The sequence below is a fragment of the Amblyomma maculatum genome, chromosome 1, assembly GCF_055883805.1.
Source record: "Amblyomma maculatum isolate TAMU_Amacu chromosome 1, ASM5588380v1, whole genome shotgun sequence".
In the NCBI taxonomy this organism is placed as follows: Eukaryota; Metazoa; Arthropoda; class Arachnida; order Ixodida; family Ixodidae; genus Amblyomma; species Amblyomma maculatum.
In genome coordinates this window covers 50,450,608-50,467,516 of record NC_139344.1, presented here as the reverse complement: position 1 = coordinate 50,467,516, position 16,909 = coordinate 50,450,608, and the positions used below count along the sequence as shown (strand labels likewise).

General features: G+C 47.8%; 1 protein-coding gene across 1 annotated transcript in view; it reads right to left on the bottom strand.

Annotated features, from left to right (window-relative positions):
• The window catches only part of LOC146202350 (uncharacterized), a 28,243-nt gene extending 17,604 nt beyond the window's left edge, over nucleotides 1–10,639 (bottom strand). The window contains exons 1-2 of the mRNA XM_084588123.1: nucleotides 10,022–10,639; nucleotides 9,719–9,849 (exon numbers count right to left, since the gene is read on the bottom strand). Coding sequence (XP_084444249.1) covers nucleotides 9,719–9,849; nucleotides 10,022–10,130 — 240 coding nt within the window. The 5' untranslated portion in view covers nucleotides 10,131–10,639. The remainder of the gene's footprint in view (nucleotides 1–9,718; nucleotides 9,850–10,021) is intronic.
• Nucleotides 10,640–16,909: the final 6,270 nt, after the last annotated feature.

The window sequence follows — 16,909 nt, the reverse complement described above, 5'->3', positions numbered from 1 at the left end:
ACATGGGTACCACATTACTACGCATAGGCCCATAATGCAATACAAAGAGTTTATCTCATCCGACCAACATGAATAAAGTCTATTAGAAATAAAACAAGCCAGTTCTTAATATATACTGAAAAGACAAATGCTGTTGACCCTAGTGACGATGGCAACAATGACGATATGCTCTTTTTCTTATTTCGCAAAAAAACAAATTGATGATTGCCAAGCATTTTTTTTTTAATACACTGTACATTGTCTTGCGACCGTACACATCAAATTGGGGAAAAAATAGGAATACAGTCGTACCTCGTTAGTATGGACACTTTGGTTTCGGAGCAAAACTGTCCATAAAGCGAGTCATCCATAATAACGAGTCATGATAAAAATGAAAAGTATATTTTTTTAGAAAAATGTTATAATTAATGAGAGATTTTTAAATTAAATTTCTAATTAAAAACAGCCGAGCTGTCGATGTTACCCCCTTCTCCATGAATCCATCGACCCAAAATGTCATGTCTGTTCTTAAATCTTATCAGCTATCCTCATTAGTAGCTGAAGTCAGTAATGCCTATACATAGCGTAGAATAATTTTTCTCAGTAAACATCCCTGTTTTACTGAACAAAAATTCCGTAAGTCATCACAGGTAAAACCTATCAAGACGGAGGAGAAGGAAGGGTGCGCACCCATAATGTTACCGAGGCAGCGAGCCTTCTGTTGAAGCATTTCGTCGCTCACGACAGCACCATTCCCGCACACATTTCCGAACCACATTAACAAGGCTGACTCCATTTCTTCGAACTGTGCTGGGCGCTGTCGGACTGTGGCTTACGCTGTGATGAGCGATGCCGACGTTGAGCCATTTATCAGAGTCCTGTAGTATCGACGCTACCGTCGACCTGGCGGTGGTGGTGGTGGTAGAAAACATTTATATAGGACAAATACAGGAGGTTATGCGTGAGCTAGGCTGAGGCCTAGTTGAACTTGGGTCCAGTTCCTCACGGCTTGGATTAACTGAGATGGCTTTTGCCGCTTGTATTCACAGATGTGCCGCTTCGCGCCTACGTTCAGTTCCGTTTTTTTTTTTTTTTTTTTTTTTTTTTGCGTTTAACTCCCGCCATGCCAAAAGTCAGACTAAAGTTAAGGGTTACAGGTTCCTGATTCTTTGCACTCTTTTTGCCTAGTTAACCTCCCCGCCTTTCCGTTCTTCTGATTCTCTTTTTTCTGCCTTTTACTGTTTATGTGAGGAAGCGAGGGAGTCAAGTTGGCAGGCTGCTGAGGGCTATGGAATAGCCCTTTCCTGCGCCGTTTGTATGTGTTCCTATGAAACAAACACTGCAAGCTGAAGTACAGTTTAGAACGATGGCTAGCCGACTACGAAGAGCTCAGACCTTGTCAAGGCCGCCTTGTTGACTCAAGGCGAAGCCGACATGCGGACCGCCCGGGGCGCGAAATGTGGCAGTTCGGCACCGCAACAGTGATGAAAAACAGGAGCATGAGAAGGAAGGGCGTCCAGGACGGGACGCCCGGTCCTGGTTGCGTGCTCGCCGCCTTTCTTTTGTCGCTCTACTTCGTGAGTGTGTCTTAACTCTGACCGAAAAGCGTTAACGGCTTCATGGAACACACTTTGTGTTTTGGGAAAGAAAAACTTCAGTTACCACCCCCACTTTTTGGCGCTTGTCTATCTTCCTATTATTTCTTTCCTATGCTTTTACCGGCCTCTCTTCTGTTCATGTTCAGCAGAATTTATTGCGACCACATGTTGCTGTTTTCCCGACTGCGGCCTCTAGTTGCGGCGCTGCCGCTGCCCCCAGAAATCTCCCGGTTCCCTCCTTTTAGGGTCTTTCTTAGTTAGCTGACTCTCGGTTTGCTGTGTACGATCCCTGTCATCCACCCTCCTTTTCTCCTCCTCCTCCCTTCCTTTCCACTCTTGCCCCCCCTTCCCCCCCTCCCCTTCTCCTCCTAAAACGACCACACGTCCGCTTTGGTTATTTCCAACTCCACAGGACGCGTTCAGGCATCCGGCCGTATCGGTTGTCGCATAGGTTCCCGGCCTGCGCGCCCTTCTTTAACTTGCGTTCGGACTCCCCTGCTTTTTTCAAACGATGTCCATATTAACGAGACAAAAATACATGGGCCCAAGTGGGCTGTATGCATTCTTCCCCTGTCCATTGTTCAAACACCGAGTTTTTGCATTAACGAGGCATAAATACATTGAAAAAATTTCGTCCCCAGAAAAACTGTTCATAATTTGGGTCGTCCATATTAACGGGGCACGAACTTTCCATAACAGCTACTCATGAAACGACCTGTCGTGATGACTAAATCCCGAACAAAACAAACAAAAGAGGAAAGACAGCAACACACCAAATAATCACAAAACGTGGCCAACGCCGAGTAAAGAAATGTACCTTCAGAAAATTTCAAAGAGGAACGCTGTGGATGCTGCGATGTCCCAACCGGTCATTCCTAGGTGTTTGTCTATAATTCTGTGATCCCGTGGCGTATTGCAAGAATTGGCGAAATTGCTTCTTCGAACACCACGCTTACATTAAAAGCTTACAGGGTTCGGAAATGCTAGGAAAGAGGGTTAAACGTGAACCACTTTGCTGTCGTGAACATCTGCTCGCCAGTCAAATTTCGCCGGACCAAAATGTCCGGCGAAATACACACCCAAGGCAGCAGCGAATGTGTCAGCTTCGTTTTCAGAGACTACATCGCGCTTTGCAATACTTGCAAAAAAATAAAAAGAAAAACTAAATGACCGCTCCGGTAAGTGGAAAGGAGGGTTGTGCTATGGGCACTGGAAAGATGCCAAAGAAATAGCGAAATGTGAGGGATGAAGCCTGTTCTTTGTTCGGCAGTACACGAACGTAAATGTCATACACGAAAATATATATAAAGAAATACCATGTTGACGAAAGTAATACGAAATTTCGCACACTAAAAAAGAAGAGAACTGTGCTTCCCAGAGGGTATAGAAGGCTTGAGACATCGACTTAGTACTGCATTCCTCAGTGCTAGCATGTAATTGGTTTCATTCACATATATTTCAATGGATTTTTAAAGCAAAAACGAATGTCTAAATAAATTACTCCCATATCTGACCACACAAATTTCCATCCGATTGATTTGTCCGTCTCGAGCAGACGGCAGCACAAAAGAGACACGCTCAGTTTGCCACACTAATTCGTCTGTCTAGACACCAAAATGTCAGTCAGAAAACATCTCAATACTTTTTAACTGATAAAAACATGTAGGAGAACGCTTTTCTTTTTTTTTTCCTGCACCTAAAAAGATTTCACGATAGACCTGATATTATGGAGTTAAGAATGTCTTATCATCATCCTTCCTCCTGCATTGCTTGGTTTCACGAGAATTTGAGAGAGAAACAAAGGGCCTTAGCGGAGGAAAAAGATTTTTTTTTACTGCATACAAGCCCCATATAATTTTTTTGCCTCTTCTACCTAGGCAAGTGGTTAACATGCGCAGGCTTCTTTCCTGTACACCAGTTGCGTCTTATAAGCTGTGCCGTCCGTCTCATTCTCTTGCATGTTTTACCGCTATATTGGTTATGTAAGAAACTCTAGCACCTTCATCCCATGCAATTTCGCTGCACCATTTTCTGTTAAGGTTCCGTGTAATATACAGCGGGATTTTTCATCGAATGTAAGACAGCAGCCGTGACGTCAGCGCCTGGGAACGGGCATGCACACGACAAACAGTTCTGCTTTGCGCCGTCTGTGCAAAAGACAATTTGCGTCGCTTTTTAGTTTGCTTGTTTGCGGCATCCGACAAAAGCATCGCGGGTCAGAGTGAGTTATGTGCTTTGCGCGCTCCTGGGTGTTTGAGCCGGCGGCAAGCATCGGAGAAAAAACGGGGGTGGCGGGCGGGGGGCACGAGGAGTTCGTGTCGTAAAAAAAAACAAAAAAAAAAAACAAATCTTCCAAGAAGACCAGAGGGAAGCCTGGGCAGGGGTTACGGCATCCGGTCGTCCGAACGGGGGGTAACCGAACACCAAGAGTCGACGGGCACACCGCTGCAGTACGCTCGAACTCCGCGTCAAAAGGGGCGCTCTTCGAAGTAAGCCGCGGCAACAGCAAAAAGCGTGGACCTCACAATTTCGACCTCACACAATTACGACCTCACTCAACCTCAAACTCACGCGTGAGGTTGAGGTCCAATTTCGTGACCTCACTCAAAATATTTTGAGCTATCGCCGACCTCAACCTCACCTCACTCCATGAGGTTGAGGTCGACCTCATGAGGTCGAAACCTCATGAGGTTGCCCACCTCTGCCTCGGGCAATGTGAGACAATCAAGCACCACATAGAGACACGGGGCGCAGAGGGCCTACCGCATTCTGTATGCGCAGAGCGAGGAGATGGCCAAGCAGGTAAAGGATATGCTAAAGGCCGGAATCATAGAACATTACTAAGTCCCTGTGGGGTTCGCCTGCACTATTGGTTAAAAAGCCAGATGGGTCATTCAGTTTTGTAGTTGACTACAGGATGCCAAACAGTGTCACCAGAGTGGACCCATATCCGCTGCCAGATACCCACGAGACTTTGTCACAAGTACTTCTCGGTTGTGGACTTGGTCTCTGGATTCTGGCATATCGAGATGGATCCTTTTGATAAGGAAAAAAAAAGTCAGGAAAAAAACAGTAGTCATTACCAGTAGACTAGAATACCGATGGGATTAGTAAACAGTCCTACTTTCTGGCAGCGAATCGCTGACTTTGTGCTTGAAGGGTTGACTGGCCACATATGTCACGTGTACATGGATGACAATAATCTATAGCTCTACGATCGAGCAGCGCATGATAGATATTGAGGCAGCGCTGGGGAGACTGACAGGCGCCGGGCTGAAGTTGAAGCCGATAAAGTGCCAATTTTGAAGGCGAAAGTAAAGTATCTCGGGCATATGGTGTCTGCCAACGGCGTGCAGCCAGATGAGCAGAAAGTTGAGGCGGTTCTTCGCTTTCCCAACCCAAGCGGTGTCAGACAGGTGCGAGAGTTTCTGGGCTTAGGGTATTATCGGCGTCACATAGCAAACTTTGCGCAAATGACTAAGCCACTTACATTGCTAACAGTAAAGCACACACCTTTCGCATGGACAGCCGAGGCACAAGCTGCTTTCGGGAATTTGAAAAGAAAGCTCGTTGAAACTCCAATACTCAAGTACCCTGACTTTAGAAAATGGTTTATCCTTCAAACCGATGCGTCACAGTGCACGGTTGGAGCAGTCTTGTCGTAAACATTAGAACAAAATGTACTACCGGTGGCTTTCGCAAGTTGCCAGCTAAATAAGGCGAACAAAATTATAGCGAGTCAGAAAAAGAATGCTTGGCTGTTGTATGGGCGGTCCGCCACTTTTACTGTTATTTGTATGGTCGCAAGTTTAGATGTTAGGAAGATAGAGACCGGAAAGCGTGGCGTGACATGGTCCATAGGGTCACGAAGAGTCGGACACGACTGAACGCCTGAACTGAACTGAACTGAAGTTTAAAATAGTAACAGACTGCCAACCGCTTAAGTGGCTTATGAACATCAGGGATCATAGCTCGCGAGTGGCACGCTTCGCAAGTCGAACCTTCCGCTTCAAGGCTATGATTTTGAAATAGAGCATAGAGCGGGAAATGCACGCAAACGCGGATGCCTCGAGTCGGGTGCTCTCGAAATCAGTCTCCGAAGTAAGGACCACAGCTTTTATTCCGGTTATTGATGAAGTAAAGCTGAAGCAAGGACGCGAAACTTCAAGAACTGAGGGATAAACTAGCTGACGACCCGGGGTCTTCAAGCGGATACGCATTGAGCGCATCTGGCTTCGTCTTAAAGGAGGGCCCGTACCCGACGCAAAGGCCAGGTGCGGTTACTAGAGAAAAATACATCGTACCGTGCAGCCTGGTTAGAGATGTATTAGTTGCATACCATGATGCACCATACTCCGGTCGTTTAGGGACCAAGAAAATGACAGATAAACTGAATTATTTCTGGCCAAAAATGAGGAAGTCGATTGTCGAGTACTGCGCTCAGTGCGAATTCTGCCAGTTACAAAAAATACCGAAAAACCGGAAACGCGAGAAACAGGAAGTTTCGAGAGTTCAGCGCACCTTTTGAGAGAACGGCCCCGGATGTTATCGGACCCTTACCGACGACCAGTAATGGGAACAAGTGCGTTCTCCGATCACCTGTCAAAATTTGCACACAGAGCGCACCGGCTCAGAACAGTTGCAATGACTGAAATAACTTAATCCTACCTGCGGCAACCAGGCCTATAGATTCCGAAATCGCTCACGGCATTCTGACACATGCTCAACATTTACCGCCGCAAATACTGAAGACTGTGATATTCAACCCAGCAGCATTGCCGCGGGAGACGTGGATAATTTACAGGACGCATGGTCGAAGGCATTGGAAGAGAACAGGGACGAAAATTGCGAACTGCCGACAGAGCCAGACCGTGAGGCATCCCAATATGTGGGATATGTACACCCTCCCACTCATGCAGGAAGACACCAACTTAGGAGAGGCCCATTGCCATTCCCAATGCATTGAAGAAAGTGTGGCGGAAGTAACGTCAAAATTTAGGGTTAGCCAAGTCGGGCCATTAGCAACGGCGACGCTGTTGCTATGAAAACTCGGGCCACTAGCAACGGCGTTGCTAAGGCCCCTAGGTACGTGAGCGTCGCGGAGAAAGAGAATGCGGAGGGTAAAGGAGGAGAGACGTTGCAGCGTCCTGTCGCGGCGCGGCCGCGCCAGCTTAAAAAAAAAAATGACGTCAGGGCCTCTCCTAAGTTATTTCCTTCCTCTATGCTCCCACTTTTTTTACCTGAACGCACGAGCGTCGACTGTGGAGTCGATAAGCGCCGTATGACTGAGCACAGCGGCGAAATGAGCGAGAATACGCGCGTGCGCGCAATGAGCACTCCGATGCAGCTATCCTCTGCCCGGCTGTTCTGGGAACGGGACCTCACCCCTGCTTCTTTTGAGCACCGTTGTCGTCATCCTTTTTCTTTTCTGAACGCTTCCCTCAAGTTATAAATAGTAGTCAGGTGGTAGCGCTAGCGCTGGATGGAATCCGATTTACGCCCGCTGATTATACTACATGCATTTTGTTTCTTTTTGCTATGGGCCATAAAGGTTCTTCGTATATGAATTCTCTTCACTTACTTCACTCATCAATTCACACCTCCCTCTCATAGAGGAAAGCAGGTGGTACCACGTGGCATTTTATAATCTTTTCGCAGCGGCATGCAGAAAACAGAAGAAAATGCGATAACGTACAAAAAAGCAGATGGGGTTAGATCCGGTTCCCGTAATAGCCTGGCAGAGGACAGCTGCACCGGAGTGCTCATTGCGCGCACGCGCATATTCTCGCTCATTTCGCCGCTATGTTCCGTCGTACGGCGTTATCGACTCGGCGGTCGACGCTCGTGCGTTCAGTTTAAGTGGGGTGGGTGTACAATCCTGGGTCTTAATTGTTAACGCTGAGCCTGATAGTAAAGTTTCATCCATGTACAAAACATATTGATATCCTTTTCTGAGTCCTGTTCAGTTGTCTAAGCTCTATTCTTGTACTCTTGTGTTTAGATTTTCTTATACGAGTGGTATGACTTCAGTTTAATCATGGGCATATCAACCTGCATGATAGCATTTTCAGACCCCTTAAGAATGTGTATCCGTTGCAATGCTTTGCTAAAGGGAAGTGTACACGCATTTTGTAAAAAAGAAAGAAGGGAAGAAAGTGTACACGCGTATTGTAAAAAGCCGCCAGTCCGAGAAGAGCCCTATAACTGGGACATCACAAAAGCTTCATCGGAGAGAACGCTCCAGAGAAAAGGCAGATCTTATCTGAGACGCGTCTCGGTATTTCGAGTTGATGACGCTTTTATGTAGATTTTTTTTTATTGGGCGAGTTGCTGTACACAATTGGGAAGTAAGCTACTTAACTAAATGCTCATGGAAACAACGTAGCTATTCGTTTGAGAGACGATCTACAACTTTTGCATTTACATTTAGTCCCTCGAGCAAATAATTAAGAAATAGCTAGTCTAATTTGTTCACTTTGGCGAATGAAGATAATGCAGACTAGTCCAGCGAGTTTCAACAGTCCTCAGCTGGTTCCACTACTCTAGGACATGCTTTCTTTTTTAAAGCGTTCGATATATTTAGCTGGGACACCAAGTACAACCGAGCGGATTTCCTGCTAATCGTTAAGTAGACCAACTTTAACCACTTAACATCTTTTTAGGCCCTACAAAAACTCCAGGTCGTTGCAAACATATCTTCGTTTTATATTTGCAAAAATTTGATGCACAATGCGATGCGTGCCTGTTCAGAAAAGCAGCAAATATTGAAATCGTAAATCCTCCCTTGCACAAATCACGAAAAATTGACATTGACAACCTCATATTTGTTTACAATGCCATAGTATTGACAGCTATTTGATACATTTACATAAAATTGTGTGTCATTGTTACATGGCTGTGTTTTCGGACCTCATGTACAGTCATGGACAGTCATGCCTGTACAGTCATGGACAAAATTTTGCGAGATACCGGAGCACGGTTTTAAAACTGCCTTGGCGTCACTAGGCGGCATATGATACCGTCGAGGTTACGTTGGGTGATGATTAGGCGCATGCGCGTCCTATACACGCCCGCTTGCCAACCTGATAGCTTGTTTCGCATGAGCAGCTGCTTTTTCCGAGCTTGGCCGCAGACAGCCTCTTTTCGCCGCTCACGTTCGTCAGCCTCCGTACTCGGAGCGCGGCCCGGTGACTGCGATGCCAGAAGCATTCCTGGTGCCGATCATTATTAAACATGTTATATAAGGAAATAAAGCGTTTTTTTCCTATCGTTAATCATCTTTTTTTCCTGAGAGTGAGGCCGGGTTTTTTGCAAACAGTTCGTTGTAGTCTACTATCAGCTGCTTTGTCATCGATTAGGGTTACGATTAAAGAAACAGCGAGTTTTCGCCTTAAAAACCAGGCTTAAATGCGACGGGCGCAGTGAATGTGCCCGTCATCACAGGTACCGGGCTGCGTGCCGTCTACTGCGGCTGACGTACAAATGGCGAAAAGTGGCCACCCGCGGCCAAGCTCAGAAAAAGCGGCTGTCCAAGCAAAACGAGCTATAAGACGGGCCAGCGGGAGAATATAGGACGCGCATGCGCATAGGCATCACCCAGCGTAACCTCGGCGCTATCATATCGCCGCCTAGTGACGCCAATGCAGTTTTAAAACGGTGCTCCGGCATCTCGCAAAAATTTTGTCCATGACTGTACACAACCAGGCGAGTCTTAGGTCGTCTAACTGATGGTTAGACATTTCCTCAAAGCTGTTTAGAGGTGGTAGCAGGGGCGCAAGATGCATCGAAAAATACAGTTATTTCCGGTTTGGTAGCGTCACCTAATTCCTTCCGAAGAATCGCAAATTTTTATAACCGATGACAGTCTGATGACAAACAGGCCACCACAGCTGAAATAGCGACGTAAAAACCAGCAAACTGTTGGGTGTAAAGTCGCGAAGCAACAAGTGGGCTACAAGGGACGCGGAGTGAATAATTCCAGCTGGGGCCGCTGTCATCCCCAGCACTTAGCCGTTTTCAGTGTTTAGACTCTATTGATATGTGGCCGCCGCTGCTAGAATTCGATCCCCATCCGGGTGATTCAAAATAACGACGAGCGGGCATTTAAGCACAAACATTTTCACCGCCCCGTGTGCACATACCCTCATGCGTTGAACGTAGCCCCACAGGCGGTCCTTCTCTTCACTTGTCACGGCCTTGCCCTGACGAGCGGCCAGTTTGTCAATGTGCTCGAAGGAGAAATTCAGCAACTCGTCCATTCCGACCTCTTCCTCTGCGCCAAACAATAGGAGGGAAAAGATGGCTTTAACGGTGTACCAACGCTCAAAGTTTCCGTTTCACCTTAGCGCAACAAGTTTCCTACTTGCGAAATCGTTTAAAGCGCATGCACACATGCAAGTAAGGCGGACGCCGAAAACTAGCGTGGAAAATCTTTGCACACTCACCCCAAAGTAAGTCGAGCACGTTCTCGTCAACGCTGAAGCATGCCAGAGACCGCTGGGAGCCGGAGCGGCACGTTCCACGGCCGTCGCTTGGATCATGCGTCCCTTCCATTAGCGGCGTCTACCACACCACAGATGGGCACGCCGTAACTGAAATGGCACCTCCGGAAAAATCCTTAGATAGAGAGACGCCCCCTTTATTTTTGCGCATTTAAATGTTGGATCACGTGAGCAGATGCGCTTGCGCATGTGCAGCGGCACGTGGTACCATTCTTTGTTTAGCACTTGATATGCGTGGTCTGCCGCCTGCATGCGAACTTTCTTGAGTTGCTTGAAGCCGGACCATTATATTGCGCGCAGCTGCCAAGTTCACACACAATGACAGAACCTACACACTGTGCTCCGCCAAGCTCAACACACGCTTGGTTTGTCCTCTCGCTATGACGTTGTACAAAGAAGCACTAAGCGATTAATTATAGCATGTGTCTCGAAACCAGAGACCAGGGATTTGTAGCTGACCGTTAGCAAGACACGCGTTTAAGAAGTGCAATTCTGCTCGGCAATGAGGCGCGAGCAATTCTGTGTCTCTCGGCGTGTTAAACAAGTCATGCGACCGAAAAACAAATGCTCACGTCACTCAGTGCAATACGCATCAGGTGATCATCTCTCACCAAGGCTGCAGCGGCCAGCAGCAATCCGGTGCATGCCCCTGCCCTGCTACGTAACCCGTGGGCGGTGACCAGCGTGAGATGGACGATGCCAGTCTAACAAGTCATCACCACCTTTCTGGCTGCGCGATGGCGGGGCAGCAGACACAGGTTCGTTGTCAGCCACTTAACCGGGATGAGACAGAAAAAGGCGCGGGTCACGTATGTCGCATGACGTGTTTTCGTTCATGTGCCGGCATGCATTTTTCGGCTGCACGTTGTAACTTAGCGTGCCGGAAGAGCCGGGATTACTTGTGCTGTTGCGCCCAGCAGACCTTAAAGGGGCCCAAAACAGCCTTAGCGATGCAGATTCCCTATGCCTAGTATGTGAAAGAATGTCGATGTAAGATAACCTTCCAGCAAAAATTTTTTAAATGCGGCATTTGGAAACAGAGTTATTTGCAATCAAATTTTGAATATCTCCCCCTTGGGGGCTTTCCTCCTCTTTTCAACTTTTTAGCGCGCGCAAAGGCTGGGCCTCCTCCAAGGCCTCGCCCACTGACACGTCACAACTGACGCATCTGAGCTTTTACTTTTTTTTTGCTTAGCGCCGCACGCCGCAACTTCCGTTTTGTCGCGCTTGCTTGCCGACGCGCCCATAGAGAGAGAAATCGGTAAAGAGCGGTCACTCGGCGAAATCTGGCCCCAGGAAATGACGCGCGACTTTTTGCTAGGGTCCCTAGAAATATTGCCAGTCTGCCGTCCGCGGCGGGGGCTGCCGCTGAATGATCGCCGCGGTGGCGCTGCGGTGAACCGGAGTGCGCCACTGCTGACGGAGCAGACGACGCGCGCGCCCGTGCGCTTCGAAATGCATTCGCTGCATGCTCATTGTCAGGTGCCTTGTACATGCGATGCCGCTCTTTAGTCTTTGATTTCAGTTTAGTCGTAATATTGAATTCGCAGCCGAGTTGTTGCCATAACCACGGATGCGACTTTTTTTTTTTTTTTTTTTTTCGTGAGCGAAGTTTTGCGCGCATGCCCCTGAGCCGATGTAGAAACGAAGCTGCTTTTTATACCCCATTATCCTGCTGAAGCTACCGCTGTGCCGTATCGTAATGAAGACTTCTGAGGATTTTGTGCAAACAATTGCGCTTGCATGGAGAACTATACTAGACGCACATTCTAGGCTCCAAGGACCATGCATGTGTGCGAGCAACAGAGCGCTGTCGCCGGCGTTTTCATTCACGCTATAGTTTCATCTTAACTTCTTCGGACCTTTAGCTGTTATAACACGAATGTAGAACTAGAAACTTTCGGATGCATGCACAATTAAAGCACGCAAGATGGGAACCCGAGCCCTTCAAATCGCACCGCGCTTCAGGCAAACTGCTAATAGGCATTCTTTGGTACTTAGGAAGCCTAGTAGCCACTCATCAGAGTATGCCATCACTTTTGTTGACTTCCGTTTTGCAACCTCTAAAACATATTTTAACAGCCAGCTGTTAGTTGACACTTCTTTCAAACTCTGTCCTTGAAGGTGTTCATTTTCATTTTTCATTTCACCGAGAGCTTTTACCAGCTTTGCCACCTTGTCCTTCGTACGACAAACTGCTCGAGACATAGAAGTCTGTTTCTTAATTTTTTTCTTCTTCTTGACAGGGTGTTCTGAGTTAACTTTCGCAAGTATTTGCAGGCTATATGCATGTTGCATCAGAAATATAGGTACAATTCGTCGGAAATTAAGCAACGCCCATTGTAGGTGGGAAAGGTCTTGGTAATAGGCTTCAATCCGCTGCCAGGACACAAGCTGAGTTTCGCAATGTCCCGAATAAGATTAATTACCTCTTCTGTCGACTTTACAGCTATCTCCTTGACTTTGTTTCCTCGAATGCACACAGCAGCATTCATGGCAGCTTCACCACTGCGATGGAACAGAACTCGCCGATGGCAATTGCCTCCGGAGATTCGTCCTCGCTTGAGTGGCACTATGCGAATGTTCATTGTTCAACATCAGAAAGATCGACATTTGTCCCCAGTGGCGGTGGCATGCAGCTTTCTGCATTCCTGGAGCAGGCTCACGTCACACGATCCACCACCTCTGTATTCTTCAACTGGCTCCACTGATGTTTCAGGATCAGTGCACTTTTTTCTTTCTTTACAGGTCTCCCTGCGGACTGTTTTTGCTCGTACAAGTTGCGCTCCTTTCTCTTAAGAGGCAGGGGTTTCAACAAGTATTTTGGAGTGTCAGGAAACAGCGTTGAGATGGCATCCTTCGTGAGTTGCGTAACATATCCCGTGGAATCTCAATTACCTTTACCTGTCTTAAAACTTCGCTCAATAAAGCAGGGTTTGAAGTGCCGCTCACAAACGTCGACACTAGCTTATTCGTGTTACAGTAACGTGAGGGCAACCCCGATCCGGATCATCCGATATTTATATATACCGATATTTATATCAACGTCCAGGATTTCCTGTCTGCAACTGACAAAATAATGAGGAAGATATTCACCACTTGTGGGTTTGCCCGCCACTAAAGCCGACAATATCGGCACCTGACGGCAGTGAGCTTTTCACCGAGCAACCCATCTTCGTATATTGCTTGCATGCAAGGGCCTTATCATCGTTCTCTCTTGAATTTTATTAGAACACAGCCAGTCTATTTTCTTTCATTTATTACGCCTTTTAATTTTCGTTTTGCATATTACTTTATGCCCTAGCTGAGACAATATACAATGTTATTGCCTTTGCAGCCGCGCTTGATGTTGCGCTCCCACTCTTGCCTCTTCCCTGCGTCTTTCGGTGTCCTGAAGAGAGAACATTTCACCTTGCACGATCGCTAACCTGTCTTGTACCCGGGCAAGAAACACGTGCTATCACGCTTACCCCGTTTTCTGGACATGACGCGATCACATATCCATAAAAAAGGCACTCTTGCACACATGCTAGCTAATTTGCGCGCATTCCGGCTCGCGAGCGAAAAAAAGTGCACGTGGTGCACGAGCCTTGTCACGGCACCAACGGATCAGCGCGGCGCAGATTCGCAGTACGGCACAACCGCCACAGCACCACGTACACAACGCGACCACGCTCCGAATGCGTACAGCGCCCCCTGCGCTTTCATCCGGGAAGCGGCCAACCGGTTCCATAGGGAACCCCGCTCGGACGGCAGACTAGCAAATACTTCTAGGAGGGCTATTTTTGCGCTGCCGCCGATTGATGGATGGCGGCACCAACGTGCGCATGCGCGGACGCGCGCGCGACGGCACACTCTGCAGCGGTAGCCCGGTAGCCCGCCGGAGCACTAGCAGACGACAAGAAGTTGTCGAATGGAGCGGTTGTGTGCTCGTGCCTCGCCGCGCTTGTGCGGCACAGGCCTCTTGTGGGATGCTGCGCGGAACGACGGCAAGGTGAGCAACGTTTTTTGCTTAACTACGCTGCATTTCAAGCAGTTTACGCTGAACATGCCGGCCGGTGCCAATAAGTTTCGCAGCTCGTGAACATGCGCGCCGGCTGTTCAGGCGCAGTTCGTTACGCCGTAACTCTGGCGGTTCCCAACCACGGCAAGGTGTAATATGTTGTGTTCCCGGGAAACAGCTTCATTTCGAACAGTTTAGCTCGTCACGCTTGACAAAGTGGCATGTGAGGGCACCAAGGCAGGCCGTTGCGCCAAAATGGCGTGTTCGCCGGCCGGTGCGACCATGCTGACGCAGTTTGCCGAACGGCTAGTTTTGCTAAGTGTCGCGTTTAGCAGAGCAACGGTAAAGTGAGAAACGTTTCATTCTTGACTTTCTTGTCAAACTGTGCAGTATTTCAGGCAGTTTAGCTCAGTACGGCGGCGACTGCGCTTCACAAATTCGCACGTGAAGGGCAAGCAAACAGGCATGACAAGGCGTGCTGACCGCCGCGGTGACGTGACATGGCGATTTTGCGAACGGGTAGTTTTGCGTGGCGTCGCGTTTAACAGGGCAACCGCAAGGTGTGAAACGTTTCATTCTTGTCAAACTGCGAGCATTTGGGCAGTTTAGCTGAGCACGGTGGTCTGCGCTTCACAAAGTCGCGCATGAAGGGCAAGCCAACATGGCGTGCCCACCGGCCGCGATTTTGCGAACGGCTAGTTTTGCGTGGTGTCGCGCTGCATGTAACGGGACAACGTTAAAGTGAGAAATGTTTTATTATGCAGCAAGCTTCATTGCTTCAGCTGTTCAGTGCTCTTGAGGAATGTTGTTAGTTTAGTGGCTGTTATTTCACTCACTGTTAGAAATGCATTTTCAAATAGGTTCGGTTAGCCTGCATTTCCTGACCTCTACGTTGCAACAGTAGCTTTCGTATCAATTTTACGAATCACAGCTTTTCTGTTCTGGACCATAACTGCTGCTCACCAAGTCTTCAGTACGCACCCACATGCACAGTTGTGTGCGCGGTGCTGTGGCCTTACATTTCATTGCAACCTTCTGCATCATGTTCCAATTCCTTTTTCAACAGCACTGAATGGACCCACGGACTGCAGCCGAAGCGCGGCAGATGCGACGAGTGAACGGAGTGGCCTTCCCCCAAGCGTCAGTACTTCTCTCTGCCCTGAACAATACAAGTTACCCTTGCTAAGGTAGCCGCGACTGAGACTGTGTAGTTTATGTATAATGTCTGTTTTGTTACATATCATTTGCCATAATTTGGAAATCAACGTTGTGCTATTTTTTGTCTCTACCTAAGTGCTGTTTCTCGCCTTGTGTATTTATTTTTCTGTATTTTGCACATCGCCTAATGCGTGCCAAGTTTTGTCAATACATCCGTCTACATCTGTTGCGTCTCTTGTGTGTTTTATATGCAGCAAAATAAATGTTCATTTCACAAAGCACTTGGCGTCTTTTCTGCAATACTGTTTTGCAAAGGCTGTGGCGCAGCTGCGTTGATGGCCAGTTTAGAGAACTGGGAATCTATTTTTCATGTTGTTATGCATGCTGAACATAAATAGAAACACTAGCAGACCGTGTAAAACCAAACTAATGCGCCAAAAGGGCAAGGAAGGGCGCAGCGCATGCTAGCATTCAAATAACGCGCCTTTCAGCAAGACCGGAAGTAGTTGCCGCCGGCCGCTTGGTGCACTACAGTCAAATGGGCCGCTGGGCCCTATGGGAGTGTCCGCTCTTTACCAATCTCTTTCTCTATGACGCGCCGCCAGGGGCCTCTTGTCGTCTGCTTCATCGTCATCGCCCTTCGGCACGAACTCGCAAGTTTTGTTGCCACGCTATACACACCTATACATCCCTGGCGTTGACCCCACCTTCGATTTTGTGTTACGTCGTGTGCGCGACGGGTGCAGGACAGTTCTGGGCTAGACTGGTCGCTCTCTTGAGTTCACGAAGGCAGTTATCGAAGCGCTGAATTGTTGTTGTTGACGGGACATGAGCGGGAGGTTGTTACAGTGTGTAGTCCCTGGCTGCGAAGGTATTGCTAGTGACGGCAGGAAAAACATTCTGCATCAAGTGCTTCAAAACGCCAACCTCCGGAAACAGTGGCTACAGCTCATCGGATAGCCAGCATCGGTGAAGAAAGCGTTTATCTACGCTTGCTTTACCCGGATATGGGGTTCGCGATTTGGGGATCCCAACAAGACTGAGTCTGCGTGAAGGAGCGGTACCAACGTTGTTTCTTCAAACCCTGCCGGTAAGTGTAAAATGAAAAGATTGTGATAATATTAGCTTTAGACGCGTTATCACAGTACAGTGTGGATTTTTTTTTTAACTCAGGCGACCTTGCTCGGCGTTGTGGCATGCATATAGCAAGATTTGTCATGATCACTGTGTACTACACTGCTCAAAATAAACCAGTGGCGAGCTTACGATGGGATTTTATTATTTTTTAATGATATGCTAGTCGACCCCACGCACCAATGCACCCATATAAGCCGTATACTATTCGCGTCGGGGTTCAGCAGCAGATTCTTCAACGGCGTGTATTTATGGGGGTCGAGTCCTATCTCGGTACTCATTCGCCGAAGTCGCTTTTCGAGCTCGGGGTCCATAATATCCGTACCGCAGCAAGGGCATGAGATGTTAGCCAAAGACTAGAAATTCAGAATCGAGATCGCAGAGAGCGGTCTTCCGGGCGTTGCGGAAGGAAACTCTCTGGTGCACCTTGCCCGAACCTTGAAACCTTCGTGTTTAGGCTCCTCTTGCTTTTGACTATACGATGCTCCTTCGTGAAAGATAACGATCGATTGTAAAGAAAAAAAAAAAAAAAGGAA